General features: G+C 37.4%; 1 protein-coding gene across 1 annotated transcript in view; it reads left to right on the top strand.

Moving 5' to 3' along the window:
• Positions 1-18968, top strand: part of LOC145985596 (dual E2 ubiquitin-conjugating enzyme/E3 ubiquitin-protein ligase BIRC6-like) — a 241336-nt gene that overhangs the window by 131103 nt on the left and 91265 nt on the right. Inside the window, exons 27-33 of the mRNA XM_083119666.1 lie at positions 2185-2362; positions 2958-3131; positions 9714-9870; positions 13016-13139; positions 13577-13735; positions 14401-14552; positions 17568-17823. Of these exons, the coding sequence (XP_082975792.1) occupies positions 2185-2362; positions 2958-3131; positions 9714-9870; positions 13016-13139; positions 13577-13735; positions 14401-14552; positions 17568-17823 (1200 nt within the window). The remainder of the gene's footprint in view (positions 1-2184; positions 2363-2957; positions 3132-9713; positions 9871-13015; positions 13140-13576; positions 13736-14400; positions 14553-17567; positions 17824-18968) is intronic.

Raw genomic sequence — 18968 nt, 5'->3', positions numbered from 1 at the left:
GTGATCGGCAGCTGCCCCAGCAAGAAAGACCTAATGTGTAAATCACCAACCCTGAGACCTTCTGTAAACAAACGGTCTCACCAATTCGATGTATCACTCCGCGTCAGCTGATTCATGACCGCAATCATCTGTTGTTACACATAGTTCGCTGCACCTTTTATTATTGGACTTACAGCATTGCATATGGCTGTTTATGCCCATTATATATTTTATTTACATAAGATACAATTTTCATAAAATCTACAAACAAATTTCAAATACATTCCTATCTATATCAAACCTCAGAAATATACATTACCATGTTATATCATTTTGTCTAAAGAAATGCAAGTAAAATATATTCAATTCGCATGCACAAAAAGAAGCAAAATTTATGGGAAATGATTACTGGTGCAAAGAGTTAACCATAAAGGTGAAGCAATAAGTAAAAAAAATAAAGAGCATTGGGTTTAAAGTGAGACGTCATTTGCGGCAGCATATCTCATACTACAAATTGGCCATTGTTTTACCTTACGTAATGAATCCTGTAACAATGCTGGATTTTCGTGTGGATTATTTTACTTCTATGAGTTTGCAATGCTTTCTGCATGCAGGTGGTTTTGTTTACAGAAAGTCTCAGGGTTTGTGATTTGAACTTTAGGCAAAATTGTCCCTCTTTCCCTTAGGCTTGGGAAAAAGGAAACAATCAACAGGCAATAAGTCCGGAGAATATGGAGGGTGATTGATCACTCACTGAATGCTTAGCAAACTATTGTTGTACAGACAATGAGGTATGAGGCCGAGCATTATCGTGTAACAGAAACAATTAGCCAGAATCACAGAGGTCCTTCCTAACCTGCTTCATCCTGTTTCTGAGTCGACCAAGCACTTCCTTGTAATACCACTGATTGATTGGTTTTCAGGGACAAATTCATGGTCTATCACCTCTCACCAGTGCACGAACTTTCTCCACATTGTCGTCATTCCTTGACGTTAAAGGGCATCCTGATCTTGGTTTATCCTCGACACTTTCACATCGACCTTTGAAACGATTGTACCAGTCATACACCTGGGTTCTTGATAATGCTGCATCACCATGCCCGTATCATCTGTAACGTTTCAGTAAACAATTTACCCAATTTGTAACAAAACTTTATGCTGTAACGTTGTTCCATCTTGGTGCACGTATTTTGTACGCTGCCTGCACCCGACCTGCATCTGACGTACGCTTGCCACAATACTGACTGCCTGTAACAGGTTGAAACATGCACTGACGGCAAGTTTAGATATAGCTCTTTGATTAATTAGGGGCATGCATAACGAAATGTTAGGGGCATGCATAACGAAATGTCAAAAAAACACATTGTAGTGTTAATTCTTCAGTTTTTGAAAGGTGTCAGATGCATTTTGCTACCATGTTTTGTCACGAAATAATGCGATATGAACTGCAAAATGCGAAATTAACTCTTAAACATGAAATTTAGAGTTTATTTACCGACGTGACACCACCTGATGTCTAAATTATCCCTTGAGTTATGCAATTCACGGAAAATGGATTAATTCTGTTGTTAATAGCAGTAGCTCAGTCGGTAACGCGTCTGACTACCACGCTAAAGGTCCCGTGTTCGATCCCTGGCCGGTTCAAATCCGGGAACTTTTCTAACGATGGAAGCGGCCCCGGTGCCCACCCAGCGTCAAATTACATGGGTACCTGGGGGAAACCCTGGGGGGTAAAGGCAGTCAGGGGCGTGATGCTGATCACATCGCCCCCACTCACGACCGGATCAAGAAAGTGTGGGTCGTTACCCCCACACCCCTTATACACCTTCATGGCATGGTGCTAAGCACAGGGGAGCACTTTCTTTTGTTAATATTGGAGAAGCAAAAATGGACTCCTTTACACAGAAATAAACTTAATACTCGGATAACTACATAAATGTGCTATTAAAGTGGAGTGTTAATTTTGTGTAATAAGTCTAGTTTTTAAATCAAATTTAGGATTATTTTCATAATTTTAAAACCGAAGTTTTATTTTATTTACCGCTTTTGAACCCAAAATTGACTCCATTTTTGTACCGAAATTTTCCTTTTTTATTTACCAAAAATATGTGCCTCTACTAATAATATCTGCAGACACATGAAAATTTGTTTCATACTCTTCGATCTTCTTAATTTATCATTTTCTACCCTCATTTTTCCTTACAGGTTGTTGCTCGAATAGTACTGTCCACACGTCCACCTATATCATTGGGAGAACTAATGACTCAAGAACAACTACTTCATTTAGTAAGGCTGGCTGTTTGGAATGATCAGCACAAAGCTTCATGGGGTGGTCCGTGGGCATCACATGCTATATGCTGCCTTTTACAAGACATTTTAGATGGTAAGTAAATTGAAATATGCGTAGCCTTTATTCAGATGTTAGTGTTAAATCACTCACTATAACTGAGAACACTTAGATCAATCTGTAATCAATATGTAGCTAGTAGAATTGTTTGTTAAACAACATGGAAATTATTTTAAAATGTTAATGACATTGAACTGCATTTTAATTCAGTTTCAGTTTTCAGGCAATTCAGAATTATAACATTATATATACACATTACCTCAGTATTTTGTTCATTAACTAACAGCATTTCATGCTAATTTATTTGCACACTATTATGACTTACATATACTTACGTAAGTGATAATGTCAATTCTTCATTACACAGAAAATTCTTTTTGAAAATTAAGCTTCTGAAAGTTAATGTGTAAGTTAAAATATTAGTGGTGCACTATGCAATGATATGGTGATATATTTCAAAATTGTCGGTTAATATTTCTGTGAGTATTTATTATTTTGTAATGTGATTTGCATAGTTTTGGAAGTTTTACAGTTCAATTTTTATTAAATATGAGGGTACATTTTTAGAAAGGCAAATTTTTTGTTATATTAAATTTTTAATCCATGCTGATTAATTTTTCTTATGTTCTAGGGGTCAAATTATACCCCAATGTTGTGGGCCAAGAGATAAGTCCTATTGAAGAGAGTTATGAATCTGCAGCTGCAATTTCAGGAGAAACACCCGCATCTGAATCAGATGAGCGAATGCCTGTTGGGAATGGATCCAGTGTATCCGAAGAACAAGGAGAGGAATCAAATGATGCAGGTATATTCTCATGTGTTCCAGAAGGTTGCTCAAATTCTGACTGAAATGTGCATTTTATGTTTTAGGGTCATTCCATGTCAAATCAACCAATGGTCTGAACCTTGACATCTCAGAAATTGATAATTTTTGGTGCAGGGGTAGTACCAGGGAAGTTGACAAAAACTTCCAAACTTCAGATTTTTTGGACTCCTAGTTTTTGAGTTATTAGCTGTAACGTATTAGTGGGGTCAAGTTGTGGTTGCACGCGATATTTAACTTGGAAACGGCTGCACGGCAACCACAACCGCGAATGCAATAAAATGGATCTGAGACCCGTATTATACGTCACAAATTTCTATTTGTGTTGTACTTCCTGCACGGTGCTGCGGGAGTTTACAGGCGGCACATACAAGAAGCACGAGACAAAGGCCCTGTAAGAAATGCACATATAATACGCAAACATACGCAAAATATGTCAAAGGGTCCGACAATGAATAGCGAGTTACGCCTTCTCCATTGTAAGCAAGGTTTAAAAGTCGTATTTTACCCAACGTTATTCCCTTTCTCAATTACCCCTTTAGATTGCCTTAAGTTTTAATTTGACTCGCAATGCAACTTTCTCTCACGGGGTACTTACTGAATAGAATTTGATAGGTAAATGAATTTATACTACTCCACAATTCAATTAACAATAACATATGTATATTGTCCCATTATGATACATTGTTATAAATACAATTATCCAAAAGGGAGTTGTAACAAATATCAACAAACGTATAACCTAATCAACAATCCTTTTTTTTTTTAGAGTGCAATCACTCAATTATTTTGTCCGCACGTCCAGCATGCTATGCCCCTTTTACATTAAGCTTTAATTCTGCACCCACAAATTATGCGTAATTACCAACGCGCATGCATGCTTAACAACAGACTAATTCAATACTCACTAACACACACACAAAAAAAGGAATAATTAACGTATGCACCATTCTCTCTCTCAAGCGTGCATGGAACGTTCAGCAGATCCCCTTTTTACTTAATCTACGACTCCTTTTTATTTTTTTATTTTCATTTTTTTAATTTTTTTTTATATTAGACTTGACCCCGATATTATTTGTTTTGTTCTGATCCCTTTGGCATCGTTAGTGCTACCGTAACAAGAATAGGATTAATAGCAATTTGCGATTCAAACAAACTAGGAAAAAGGTGGGGGATTGTAGTTTTCTATGCCGTTTTCTTAAGTTCAAATAATGTCCGTTTAACGCCACTAAGCCCAATCTTGAATAAACAAGAACATCAAGTTGCACTGCAAGGTCGAACACACAACTCGTACATCTGCCATATTATGGTACGCCTGTTCATTAAGTAACTGACCGTGCCAGATACGTTACTTTCAAAAGGACTGTTCAATAGAACGTGTTTATGCAAAGGTAATTTTAACTAAGTTCGCTCATGTTTTATGCACGTTTTCCTTCTTTTCCCCCTTTACGACACACACGCAAAATATACGTATATATTTATTTTTGGCACAATTAAACTGTTCAACACGAGAAAAGAAGGGGCCAAAAATGTTGGGGAGAAGCTATAGGTTTCTCGTCGTTACTATTTAATTTACGTAAAAACAATGACGTCGCAAATAATTTTATAATGAACGGCGACAAGAAGTTAATGAGTTCCAATATCACAGTCAAGAGATTTCTTACGTACCTCACCACTAATGTTCAGCCGATGTAAAGACACAAAGCCACTCTTCCATCGGGATCCATGTGCTCATTGGCCTGGCCTCTTCGTGCTGGTGGTTCGCGTGGCAGGCTTCTCCTCCACAGGCAGCGTGGTTGAGTACGGTCCCTTGCCGACGAGGAATAGATGTAATACGCAAAAACTGGTGCGTGCCGTTCGTAGCGGGCGATCGAGAGAGACTGACTGCACGGTGGGGCGAGATTTACGGCCAGGCATTTTACGCAAAATTGCCACTAGAGGCAGCACTAGTAGAGCTATTGAGGGAAGGAAACGCCCTCTGATAGCCGAAAATTGAACATGCACTTCAATTTTCAATTATGTAATGTTTGCAGGCACGAAAGTAATGAAAACGTTACATAGCTTTCAAAAAAGTAAGAATCCCAAAAATGAGGCCATTGTAAAATCTTTAAGCAGCTGTAGATCAAAAACTATTTGACCTAGAGAGCTCAAATTGGTGTCATTCTCTTCTGCTTTTATTGGGTTTAATTTGAAATGCAACATGACTGTGTTACTTGAATTTTGTAATTTTCCTTCAAAAAAGGAAAAGTTCTTTTGAAAATCTCAAAAACACCCCCTTTAATTTTGTTGAAAAAAAATGTTTTGAAGACATCAATTGACTATTTGTCTGCAAAATTTCATGATGGGATGGCAATGGGTTCCTATGGAAATTACATTTTCTGTGTTGTAATGTGTGAAATTTGCTAAATTTGTTGACTTCCATGTTAAAACCATAACTATAAACTGACTGGTTGATGTCCGCAAGTTTTCATATTAACCTATTTTATAATTTTACAACTAAAAAAATATATATATATATATAATATTTATCATTTTTAATATCAGGTAAGCAAATTCAAAAATGTATATTTGTGTTTACATTTTAGAATAGGATACAAATACAAGGTTTTTATATCGAAAAAATATACAGTCAACTCTCGATACAATGACCTTTCACGGTTCCCGGGAAAAGGATCGTTATTTCGAAGGGGTCGTTATTGGAATTTGCACCAATTTTTAGCTTCAATGGAGCTGAAATGGACACGAAGATTTGTAGGAGACAGTAACACAATTTATCCTGCATAGTTATACAACCTGTAATGCACAGGATGCATGTCGTGAGAAGGAAAATAGAACACGAAAATGTTTAAAAAGAAAAAGGATTTTAAATAATGTTATTTTCTTTTAATTGTGCACAGTCGTTGCTCTTCCCCAAAATTCTTACAATTCTAGTTCATGAGAAACTCATTTGCAATGAGATCTATGAAAAGGAAAACAATCGTTTATTGCAAGCGAAACTTGAAGAATGTTGACACCAGTTACACTGACACCAGCAAAAGTCAGGAGATAATCGGGCAGAATGAATGTTGGATTTTATACGGGTCTACTAGAGCATTGTACAGGATTAAATGGTAAGATAAAATCTCTTGGAAGACACAACACAACCTTTCTTGGCACCAGGCAAAAAAAAAGTGGGGCTGTAAATTTCGTTCTGGTTTGGCTGTGTAAAATACATCGTCAAAAAAGTCGCTTTTTCTTTGCTTCAACCAACTTCATATTCATCCCCCTCCCCCCATTCAAGTGATCAGGTCAAACTCTTCCCTGACTTGCATCGAAATCCTGCCTGAAAAAGGAAACACGTTAGTACATATGCTTTTTTTTTTTGTCTGTCCTTGCCAATTCCCCTAAGGTTGTGTACTATTATATTTCAGTTATGTAGATCACACTTTAAACTGCATACAGGTATCCAGTGTCAATTAGCCCAACAGCATAAACTGAACTCTTAAACAAGTTTTGACAGTTTCGTAAGTTCATTTTTCTGTGCAAAATTTATTTGCGATCGATTTCACCAGCCGTCTTGAAGTGTAGTCTTCTCTTGCTGCAGGCGGCATGGTTCCTTCTTCCGTGAAAGGCAGAAAGTAAAAGGCTCGCATCAACTAGCATCGCCATGAACACAAGCGGAAGAAGATGGAACCACCCTGCCGCAAGATAAGAGTTATGGTCTCTCTTTTTTTTTTCCAGAAAGCTGGAGAAGAACGGAAGAAACTGGCTTGTCTTTTAACTCGTCGCTTTGTGTACGGTGTTCGAATTTCGTAATCATCAAAGCAAAGCAGTCTTGTGAAGCTGCAGATTCAAAACAATGCCATTTTTCTTCTGGATGAGTCATTGTGATTATTACCGTAGTTGATAAGGGCAAGCGATGTTTGCCACCTAGACAAAACAGGCGCCGGGCAGTAGCAGTCTGGCTGAAAAGGAAAGGAGGGGGAAACAGGTGGTTGAACGAGTTTTAAAGGACATCGCACTGCACGTGTTGAAGAAGAGAAGTCTTATCAGTAAAGTGCTAATTTTTCGAAGCAAGCTGCAGAAGGGAAAAAAAAGAAGGGTGGATCGAGCACTGCTTAATGCATTCTCATGCTGTCAATGAACACACGAGCAATGTTTCAGACGCAGAACTTGAATAAAAACCAGCGCGTGCCTTATACTGTATACGCATAAATACGGTATATATATGTAGTACTTTTTTTCTCTGTGTATCAAATTTTACCTTTTTCAAACATTTTCACTAAGTGAGCAAACTTGGAGTCTGCAATTATTGCAGTTGCGACGAAAATCAAAAGCAACATAATCGTCCAATAAGTCAGTCCAGATGATACTTTAATGGAGGCCATGGATGCATAATTCTTCCTCCTTACATGTATATATTTTTACCATGTCAAAAGTCGCATTAACAAAACAATAATTAAATATTGCTTGATAGTGAAACGGACAAAAAACACGTAATTTTATAAACATAGAACATCAATAAGTCTACTCGTCATTGGCAATATTCAGGCTTATTTTTATCAATTGTCAGTAAACAAGTCAATCCAAGCGAATGGTGGGATGACACCTTTAATGGAGGCCATAGATGCATAATTCTGCCTCCTTATATGTACATATATGTTAACCATGTAAAATATCACATTACCAAAACAAAACAATAAATATTGCTAGAAAATTAAAGAGACAAAAACACGTAATTTTATAAACACGAAACACCAATAAGTCTACTCACCATTGGCAATATTCAGGCTTATTTTTATCAATTGTCAGTTTGTCCTTGATCAAATTCACTGGTCCCCCCCCCCACACACACTGATTCCCCCTCACCACTACTTTCTGAAGAAGTCCATTATCGATGGCTGTTTCTTCTTAGACTGTTCTGCAAAGTCTTTCACTTTGTAAAAGTGAGACCACATCTCTTCACTGGCACCCCTGTGTTTCAGTATGCGTTCATACACATCCCCGCTTTGAGAATGTCTTTGATGGTGGGGACATCTTCAGGCTCTTCAATTTCTTCCTCCCCCTCTTCATCACTAGATTCCTGCTGCCCTCTGACTATATCCGCATCATCGAGGGTACCCCAGACAGCAATGTCATAGTTCACTGTTATGTACTGCTCGTACGTGCAGCCTGGGGCCAAACTCTGCCAAGTTTCTTCGTTGCACGGACGAGAGAAAGTCGGGGGGACAGATGCAGGCACTGTCGATTGGGCAGGCTGGGGCTCCGCATCCACTGGCGGCAGGCTGTCTGAGTCTTTGGCGGCAGCGGAAGGCACACCGACGGCAGGTTCTTTGTCGACTCGTGGGACAAAGTGGGCGTGTCGGAAACAGTTTGTAATAACTTCAGGCCTCACAGCCCTCCCAACTGGCGACGATTCCTCCCATGGCCCTGAACACGTCCCACTTCTTGACTTCCTGGCCCATGTCAAGTTTCCACACCATACCCCGCACAAGCATCTCACGGTACTTCACCTTCACTTTTTTGATTATCCCCTGGTCCAGAGGCTGAAGCATGCTGGTGGTGTTCTTTGGTAAGAAAACCAGCTCGATGTTCCGGAGATTGTCGAGAGATGGATGTGCAGGGCAATTGTCGACGAAGAGCACGACTTTCCTGTTTGCCGCACCTATCCTCGAGTCGAAACCTCAAAGTCACCTCGTAAAAACCCCCGAGGTCATCCATGCCTTCTTATTAAAGTCATAATCAAAAGGCAGGATGTTGCCCTTGAAACTTCGGGGTTTCTTGAACTTTCCGATCACGAGGGGCTTCATTTTATCGCTGCCGTCCCATGTTGCAGCACAGAAGGACGGTGAGACGAAGATAGTGGAAGATATGCATGTAACTTTTATTGGTTAAAGATACTTGAAAGAACCTTTACCATTACATTTCTTGTGAAATTCTAGCATGATTTGATATATCACCCCTTTTCCATTTAAAATTTTTGAGTTGAATTCAATATGGCGGAACTTTACTTGATACAACTATGATTTCCCTGGGCCTAACCTATCATGATCAATTGTACCCAGCACAACTCCTTTACATTTTATAGGGGGTGTAAAGGGACTTTTGACTCACCCTGTAGAAGAAATCTACAAATCGGTCCATTCCCATTTAGTGCTTGAATTATTTTAACATTGAATTTTACTGGCTTTGATACCAGTTTTGATGTACTTCATATTGCCTTCATTCATACATTGGAAATTCATACATCCCTAAAAATACCACACACAGCTTATAAGAACAAATTATTCAGGATATTCATGACATACAGTGAAACCCCGATTTTCCCACATTATACATTAAATGTTCATGGTCCCAATAGAACAAAATGCTGTAAAATTTTCCAAGATTTTACATTTTCCCACATTTTAAGTCCTTTCAACTTGGTCCCCTGAAAAGCGTACAATCGTGATTCCACTGTATTTGCAATTTTATCCTCAGATTGGTATGCTACTGATTTTTGCTATCAATAAAATTTTCATGTACCATATATTTTTTTAACATATGCTTGTGCTTTGTGTATGACTGATGTTAATTGTTTTGTAGGATCTTCAGTTGAAAAAAATGATAGCTTCAAGTTGCCTTCTCTAATGGAATCGGATGATAGTGAGCTTGAGGATTTCATGGATGATATTCTGGAACGTGGTCGTAATCTTCTTAGGAAAGGCTCAAGCAGCCGTGTGGCTGTTGGTACTTCTTCAAGGTAATTACTTCTGTCATTGCTCTGATTATAATCATATCACTTTACTGTTGATGATCCATGAACTCTCCTTGAATTGGTGAATTTTTTAGCCTCAGAAACTAATAATAAATCATGGCCTATAACTTATGTGCATGTGGTGCTTTAATTTTTTCTTCAAATGCAAGACACTGATATATAAGTTCTTAGTTGGCTTTCATTGATCTTTATAAATATTTTTCTGCACTTATATTGGAGCTCAAAACCCAATCTTGGTAACTAGAGCTCATATATCAAATTTGATTTCACATAAAAATGTATATATTTTCGAATTTTTGAAAAATGTAAATATACCGGGTGGTCCATTTATAATGATAGTATGGAATATCGTATGCAGAATGCATCCAATCGAAAAATTGCACAAAATAAAAGTTTGATACTATTGAGGGGGTAAGTCAATGCCGCAAAAATTTCGTCGCCGCCACCCACCCCTTAGGGGGGGGGGGTTAAGGGTAAATTTGAAATTTCAAATGGAACACCCCCATTCGTTTTACATATTTGGATTCCGTGTTGAAAAAGAATAATTTTTTGTTTGAAAAATTTTGTACAAAAATTGCAAACTTCGAACATTTGGTAGTTTCAGATTCATTTTGTTCCCTTTATGTAATAACGGTTTTGGTTTCCGTTGAGAACATTGCATAAATGAATTTTATTCAAAAGAAGTGTGTGCAAGGAATTTGGCAAAAGAAAATTGTTTGCATTTTATGTTTTTGTGTAACAATAAATAGTATTAATTTGTTCCAACAAAATGAATCTGAAACTACCAAATGTTTATAAATGTTCGAAGTTTGCTATTTTTGTACAAAATTTTTCAGACAAGAAATTCTTCTTTTTCAACGTGGAATCCAAATATGTAAAGCAAATGGGGGTGTTCCATTTGAAATTTCAAATTTACCCCCCCCCTAAGGGGTGGTGGCGGCGACAATTTTTTTGTGGCATTGACTTACCCCTCAATAGTATCAAACTTTTATTCTGTTCAATTTTTCGATTGGATGCATTCTGGATGCAATATTCCATACTATCATTATAAATGGACCACCCGGTATATTGCATGATATTTGCTTTTATAAATGCATGTTTTATCACAAAACTGCCAAGTAAAATTTTATATTTTTTTCTCAAGATTTGACATCAATGGTCACTTTTGGGTATTCACTTGGAGGACATGTGCAACAATGCTCAGTTGTGATCCACTTCATCTAAACACAGTCAAAAAAGTTTTGCATCAGGACGGAAAATGACAAAACACATATGAAGCACAAGGTTTATTGACAATGACAGTGGGAATACAAAAGAAAAGGTGAAGAACAAGACATGTTGAAAGAAAAGGGAACAAAAAATTACAATTTTCTCAGAAATGTGTTTAAAATGAAAATGGCACAATTCATGATGGACGCGAAAAAACAAAGAACTGTCACAAGAAGACTGCTCGTCATAGCGGATCCACCAGAAACATTGTCTACCACATGGTGTGTCGTCCCCTGACTGCAAGAAGGTCTTGAACACGCTGTGGCATACTGAGAATGAGACGATCAAGGTGATCTTGTAGTAAGCGATCCCATTCGTCCTGTGCTGCAAGAAGAAATTCACGAAGATAGGTAGGAGCCACAGGATGGTTTGCAAATGCATTTCTTAGCATTGCCCATGCATGTTCGATTCAATTCATGTTGGGACTTCGTGCTGGCCAGAGCATGCGAAGGATATTCGTGTACCTTCTGTGTGCGGTGTGAACGGGCATTGTCATACACAAGACAAATTCGTCACCAATTTCCTGATGAAATGGTACCACAGTCGTCTGAAGAATGTCCCTGATATAACGAACAGCTGTTTGTGTCCCTCTAATTGGAATTAGGAGCATTCAACGTCCGAGCATGATCCCTGACCACACCATGATTCCTCCTCCTTGGTATGGATGGACCCCCTGGACACCACGAAGCCGCTCCTGGAGTCCTCAGCCTCGCACACCCGCCCTCTTCATGAATCTGGCCTTAGATAGAGCCTACATTCATCGGTGAAGAGCACATGACCCCAATTTCGATGTGGACGGGTCCAATGCACACGGTCGTGCTGATGTCATGGCAATAGGTACTGGCACCGGAGAGGTCTTCTGGAACGTAAACCACTTTCTCGGAGTCTGTTACAGACAGTTTGGTTTGACACATGCACAGCAGAGGCTGCCTGGAGGGCATGAGTGATGTTCCTTGCCGTCATGGTATTCTGTTGCCAAGCTGAGAGTTCTACATAACGATCTTATGCTGGTGTTGTGACCCGTGGATGACCTATCCGTTGACGATCTGCTACTGTTCTTGTGTCTGTATACTGCCTCCAGGTCCTACAGACATCACTTTGCGCCACACCAACAGCCCTAGCTACAGTCCGTTGTGACATGCCAGTCTGCAGTAGCGTGATAATCCTGGCCCGATCAAACTGCACTATCGTACACCTAGGCATGCCTTGCACACAGCTGCACTCACTCGCCTTCGCTAACTGGACACATGGAACACCTAACTAACCTTCGCCGACTACCGTGGTGCTGCACTCGAACACACACATGCGCTTACCGACCATGTTACTTCGCCCAATGAGCTCTGCTTCATTGTTTCTTGTCCGCTTCTGCATTTTGCGGATGCTATTTTCATCACTTCTCAGGTGATGCAAAACTTTTTTGACGGTGTTTAGTTCAACCTACATGCTGTATGGACACCTGATGAATATCTTTCACATGTCATTTAGTGATACCATGTATCAAATACATTAACACTGTTTTACAGGAGTGATTGTGATGCACAAGCAGAAAACTATATTCTGATTTTTTCTCTGGGTCTTTCTAAATTTTCTGTTTGTTGCACCAATTTTGCATATGCTAATGTATGAAATTGAACCAGTCACAGGTAAGACACTCCGATAGAAGAAAGTCTTCTAAAAATACACTGTGTTGAAATGAAAGAAATCTGGAAAACCATACATTAAACTGTGTGTAAGATATTGATAAAATTACCAAATATTTTAAAATTTTTAAATAAAATTTTCTACATTTGTAGCACCTAAATTTTGAACCCTGCAAGATAAGTTCTAAATTTGTTAATAAGCTGGGATGGTCTCCTTTCAGTATATCAACTGCTATTGATGCTCGTCTAGAGTATGGTGTAGAAGGGAATGCTGAAATCATGCTACGAAGGATGACTACTGTGGAAGCTTACTACGTCCCTGTCAATATGGCTAATGCAGTGCAGGTAACTATTATTATTATTATTAAAAAAGATTTATGTTCTTTTTGACTTTTTTGTATTTCCTCTTCCTTTTCTTTTATGTTTGTGTTTTTGTTGTTGATTTTCTGTGTAACTTAAATTATCTCTTGTTCTCATTTAGATGAGGGGTTCAGAGCATAAGTTCAAGACAGTTTTGAGAAACAGGCACTAACTGAGTACTATGTTTAGCTGTTAAAACAAAAACATAGGGGTGCCTCTAAGATCAAGAATTTGAAATTTATGAGATACTTACTTCTAGCACTGAAATGTTGATACTTCATAGTTCTAAGTTACACATGTAACTCCATTTCCACAAAATTTGGAGTTACGTGTCTTGTGTTCTGGAAGTCTAATTTCACTATGCACAAAGTTCAATATCCCACATATGTGAAGTATACTTTAATTTATTTCATCTTTTCTAGGCACCTCCTGAAGTTAACAAACAGACAGGACCTACCACATGGGATGAAAATTCATCAGCTTCATCATCATCTTGGCAACCAGTAGAGACAAAGGCAAACAGCAGTTTAGAAATGCTAACAACTTGCTTTGATAAGGTGTTCACGGAACTGCATATCCAGGTAATTTTGCTTGTTTCCAATTAAATGAGTGGGATCTTACATTCATGTGCTTAAATTTAGTTTGTTTACTTGCTTGAAAAATGAACTGCATATTTAAACATTTAATTTACAAAACCATAGAAATTATGAGATTTTATTCTTAAAATAATTACAAAATTATGAAATATTGCACTAAATTACATGCTATTTATAAATATTTTTGATTGCTAAAATTATCAGTAATATTACAGATATTATGCCTACATAAATGATGCCTGATAGACCTGTATCAGCCAAAATCTCACTGATTAACCTGTCTCTTTTCTAATAATAATAATATAGAAGATGGGGATGGTATGACTATGAGGAGAAATGCAGGAGACCATTGTAAAATAAATGTAAAATAGTAATGTACTTTGTAATGAGTACTCTGGAAAAATGTTGAGGATTATGAAAAACTCACGGAAATCTCATCTGTTGGAATATGTTCAGAGTTCATGTGGGAACCCTGAAAAATATGAACTGATAAACTGTCTGAGTATTAGTGGCAAAAGTTCCACTAATAACAACCACAAATATATAGCTAAAGTTGTGTTTCTTTATTCACATATCATGTATATATTCTGTAAACTTAAACCAAGTGAGATATTTGAAAGTTACAACATGTACTTATTTCTTTTCAACAGAATTCATGGACAAATTTGGAACTTGTCCTCCAGTTATGGTTGACTTTGAATGCAGATGATCCACATGGCCAGTCGACATTTGATCCTTCAGTTGGCCCAGTTATTCCCCTAAGCCCTACAGCTGTTTCTGGCTTGATAGCTGCATTGGCTTGGTATGCACTTTTTTTCTGAGTTTCATTCTTTGAAGAGAGTAATTTTTCATTCATACACCATCTTGGTTTCCATCAGGGTTAATATTTTACAAACCTGGAAAAATAAACAATTCAGTATTTTACACACACACACACACACACACACACGTGTATTTTATTGCATTCCTTTGGCATTTTGTTTATATGAATCAGTTAGAGGTGAACCATTTTGAATAAATGTAAAAATATGTAGTTACATTTTACATATACTAAAACGGCAATATTTGCATCCCCATTGTTATACAAGATGTGACAATTTAATTCCTGGAATGGCCGCAGCATGTCTGTCATGTTGATTCAGGCAAACTCAAGTACCAAAGCACATTTGGACACGTTCCAACTTGCATTTACCTGAGCCACAGGCCAAATAACCCATTCATTCCTGAGCAGCAGTACATGACATATCCATGGTGCCAGAAAAAAAATCCCAAAAGTGATGCCTCATATCTTGAAAGATGACCAAAAACAATGTTGGATTCACATTTCATCTTGTCTTGTACACAGTGTATCCATCAATGTTTGATAGGGTCATTACTGGTGATGAAACTTGGGAAAGAAACACCACAGCATGCAGTGGAAAACATGGAATACACCTCAGCCAGAAAAAAAACATCATGTCTTGCAGTTCAAGACCATGCTTGTGTGTTTCTTTCTTTGATCACAAGGGGATAGTTCACTATGAATTTATTGCACAAGGACAAACAGTAATTTTTTTTTGGAAGTGGCAGGGTGGCAACCTACCAGGAATTCCGGAATTATGCGTGAATTATTGGGTCTTGGAATTCTGCATGAATTTTTCTCTAGATGTGAAAAATTTCAACTTTTAATGTTTCCAAGTTCCATTGAATTTTTACATATTTATTACTGCCCTGAAGCAAGTTTTTGAGTTAGCCATTATTTTTATCAGGAAAGGAGAAGATAAGAAAGTTGCATGGAAAATAAACCATAATTCTCTCAGTTCGTTCCCTTTGTTAGTGTCCTTTACGAAACAATCTATCTAACCGACTGAAAATTATTGCAAACTAAGATATCTTGAAGTTGATGAGATAAATGTGAGTTTGACATTCTTGTACAATTATCAATTTTTTTTGTAAATTTGTTTATCCTGTAATGTTTGCGAGTTGTGTTTGTTTGATTTTTTTGTATTTCGAATCTGAGTATGTGAAATGGTAAATGTAAACTTTGCACCTTAAATTATATATTTTAAATATATATTTTGTGGCCTTGAATTTTTGGAAAGTTTGCCTTGAAAACTGGGAATTATTCTTAAATTTTATCATGGACCTAGAGGAGCCACCCTCAGTGGTGACAAGGTTACAGTAAACTGTTGGGAGGAAAAGACCCTAACTCTGGCTTTACAAGTGAATTTTCCAACTTGATAATGCTCCATGCACATGATGCATTGGAGTTCGCAAGTTTCTGGCTAAGAAATTCATTCCAAAAATGGACGACTATTCACCTTCTTCGCCTGACTCCAAAATTAAAGAATGCCCTAAAGAAACAAAGATTTACTGACATTCTGATATCCAATGCAACGTGACAACATTACTGCAAAGTTTTATGGAAAACAATATTCAAGACAGTTTCTGACAGTGGCACCATTGTTTCGTCAAGTGCATAGCTTCACAATGAGAGTATGTTGATGGCAACAGCAGCTGATAAGCAAATTTTGTTTTCACAGGTCATTCTGGAAGTTAAATTGTCACATCTTGTACAAGTCTGTGTAGAGTTTAAACATGATTAGGGCTCGGAAGTTGATGAAAGGTCACTTTTCTTTTTTTTCTGATAGTAGTCCATTTCCCTTCAATTTAAACTAGAAAACATTGTTTTTATTTTGCATTTTTCGACCTTTTGTGGCGTTTAGGTTATTTTCCAGTATTTTTTTGCCATATTTGTTGCATTTTTAAATAATTTTTGAGGTTTCTTTTTTGTTACTGCTCTCTCTCTGTTTTTCCATGAATTTTAAATACATTTGCTAACATAACTTTCATGTTTAGTTTTTCTAACAGTCTTTTTAGCAAGTAAGATATTAATCGAAAATATGGTTAATCCAAAAGCATAATATTATTTTTAACTGGCATCTTTAACAGTGGATTAAATAATTAATTGTGGTAAATTTACAGGGTGTCCAGATTGGGACTGACAGTTCTTAGAAGTGTGTTATTTTAATGTATTAAGGAGTAGCTAGAAACAAAAACATACATTTTGAAGGCAAACTCACCAAGTTTTATTGGAAGCAGTTACAGCTTAGTATAGCTCCACACGAGCTCAGTTTATTGCACGGAGAATGTCCAGCATGTATTCAATCTCCCTCCACGTGTTCTGTAGCATCTGAAGGGTTACAGAAGCAAGAGCATTCCGAATGCGGTCCTGCAGTGCTTCTCGATAATCTCTCTTGGCCACAATACACCATGTCTTTTGTGTTCCCCCAAAGAAAGAAGTCTAGAGGGGTAACATCAATCTTCTGCAGAATGTCAATGGCAGATGAATGTATTTTCAGCTTGTCATCTGGCTTAATTTCGTGCTACAACTGCACCTTGTATGCTTACAAATGTAACATGTTGTGCACAACTTCGTGAACGGTTGACCTTGGAATTCCTAGCTTCCTGCTCACCTCCGGTATTGGCTTCGGTGGGCTATGCGTGCTTTTTCTTGTACTGACGCCATTTTTGTTTGAGAGACATTAGTGCCGCCATTGCTAGTTGTACATGTATGAAAATTTACTTCACTAAACTCAGAAATGTGCTATTGCTTTTGAAAGGCTTTGTTAACAAAAAGTTTGGTTTGTTGAAATGTAATAACTATTTAAAAACTGTCGTTTACAATCTGGACACCCTGTATTTTTCTCCAGTAAAATAACATTTTTAGCCCCTTGAGCATACTGGTACGTTGGATACTTTAATATAGATATCTTATTTCTTCATTAAATTAATCTCCACGCATCATTCCTCAAGCTAAGTGTAATTTTTTCCACAGGCATCCTGGAATATCCCTACGAACATGGTGTCTGGCATTCCAGTGTCTTACTTTAGTAGCAAATCTCCCTCTTAGTGAATCCAACGTTGATCAAGGCTCCCATGCATGGACGTCAGAAAACAAGACTGACAGCTTAGAAAATTCACTCAGAGGAATGGCCGGTATAATAGCCTCGGACCCTCAGTTTGTTCCAATGCTTCTCCGCTTCTTGTCAGGATCGGGATTGACAGTCGGCATCCATACTGCTAAAGGATGTGTAAGTATATTTGTGCTAATATTTTGATTTGGCATGTCAACAGTTTAACCAAAAGCACAGCATACTGGTGTGGGTGTAATAAATCGTAACTTGCTTGACAATTTGATGTCCTACAAAAATGTTTTTTTTTCTAGTGGTGGGATTGATTATCCAGTAGTGTGATTCAAAATGGCACTTATAAGGTAATTTTGATTTATTTTTAACATAAAAGTGAAACTTATGCATACTTTTTTAATCTTTTCTAAATATGCATTTTCTTTTCCTAAGGAAAACGGTTGGATATGCATCCATTGTATTGCATATATTACAGTGAAACCTCAATTTTTATTCCCAGTCCAAATTGAATAGCACGTTACAAAATTTTCCTGAATTTTGCATTTCCTGCATAAAAGTTCTGTAGCCACACACCACTGGAAAATGTAAAATCAAGCTTGTTCCACTGTGTGTATATGCAAGCCAGTTTTTATGCACAAATAGTTTGCCATTTTTATATTGCATTGGCACACTGTAAGTTATTTATTGGTAGCTATAAATGTAATATAAGTTCCACATAAGTACAATATTTTTTAAATGGTACTAATAAGTAAAGCTGAAAAAGATACCTTGATGTGCTCATCGTATCCTTGTCAATTATCAGTACCTTAGAAACTACCAGAGCTGCAGAGAGAAAATTGGTTGGCAGCAAGGATCCATGATCTGTGTTGAGAAATGGTACAGTGTAAATTATATATTTTTTATTTCATGCAGTGATAACATTTGATGCAACATTAGGTATCTCAGTTTGGCTATTTTAGACAGTGATAACATTTGATGCAACATTAGGTATCTCAGTTTGGCTATTTTAGAAATTATGGTATGTATGAAGATAAAATTTTGTGTAATATATCTATTACACACATTAATTCATCAAGATAAACATTATTCTGTATTTAGTTCTTAAAAAACAAACATTAATCAGTGAACAAGGAGTATGCTAGTGTTCTGATCAGTATCCATGGTTACACAGTAATCAAGCTCCCAACTTTTTTATGAAGGGTGAGAAAACTGGAAGGGCCAAAAAATGATTGATTGATTGATTTAGTTCATTTTACTTCGCTTTTGTACCACTTTTGGCTAATTTGCGAACATGCGGATTGAGTGATGAC

Source organism: Lepisma saccharinum, chromosome 3, assembly GCF_977018435.1.
Source record: "Lepisma saccharinum chromosome 3, izLepSacc3.1, whole genome shotgun sequence".
Classification (NCBI taxonomy): domain Eukaryota; kingdom Metazoa; phylum Arthropoda; class Insecta; order Zygentoma; family Lepismatidae; genus Lepisma; species Lepisma saccharinum.
This window is presented reverse-complemented; position numbering and strand designations above follow the sequence as displayed.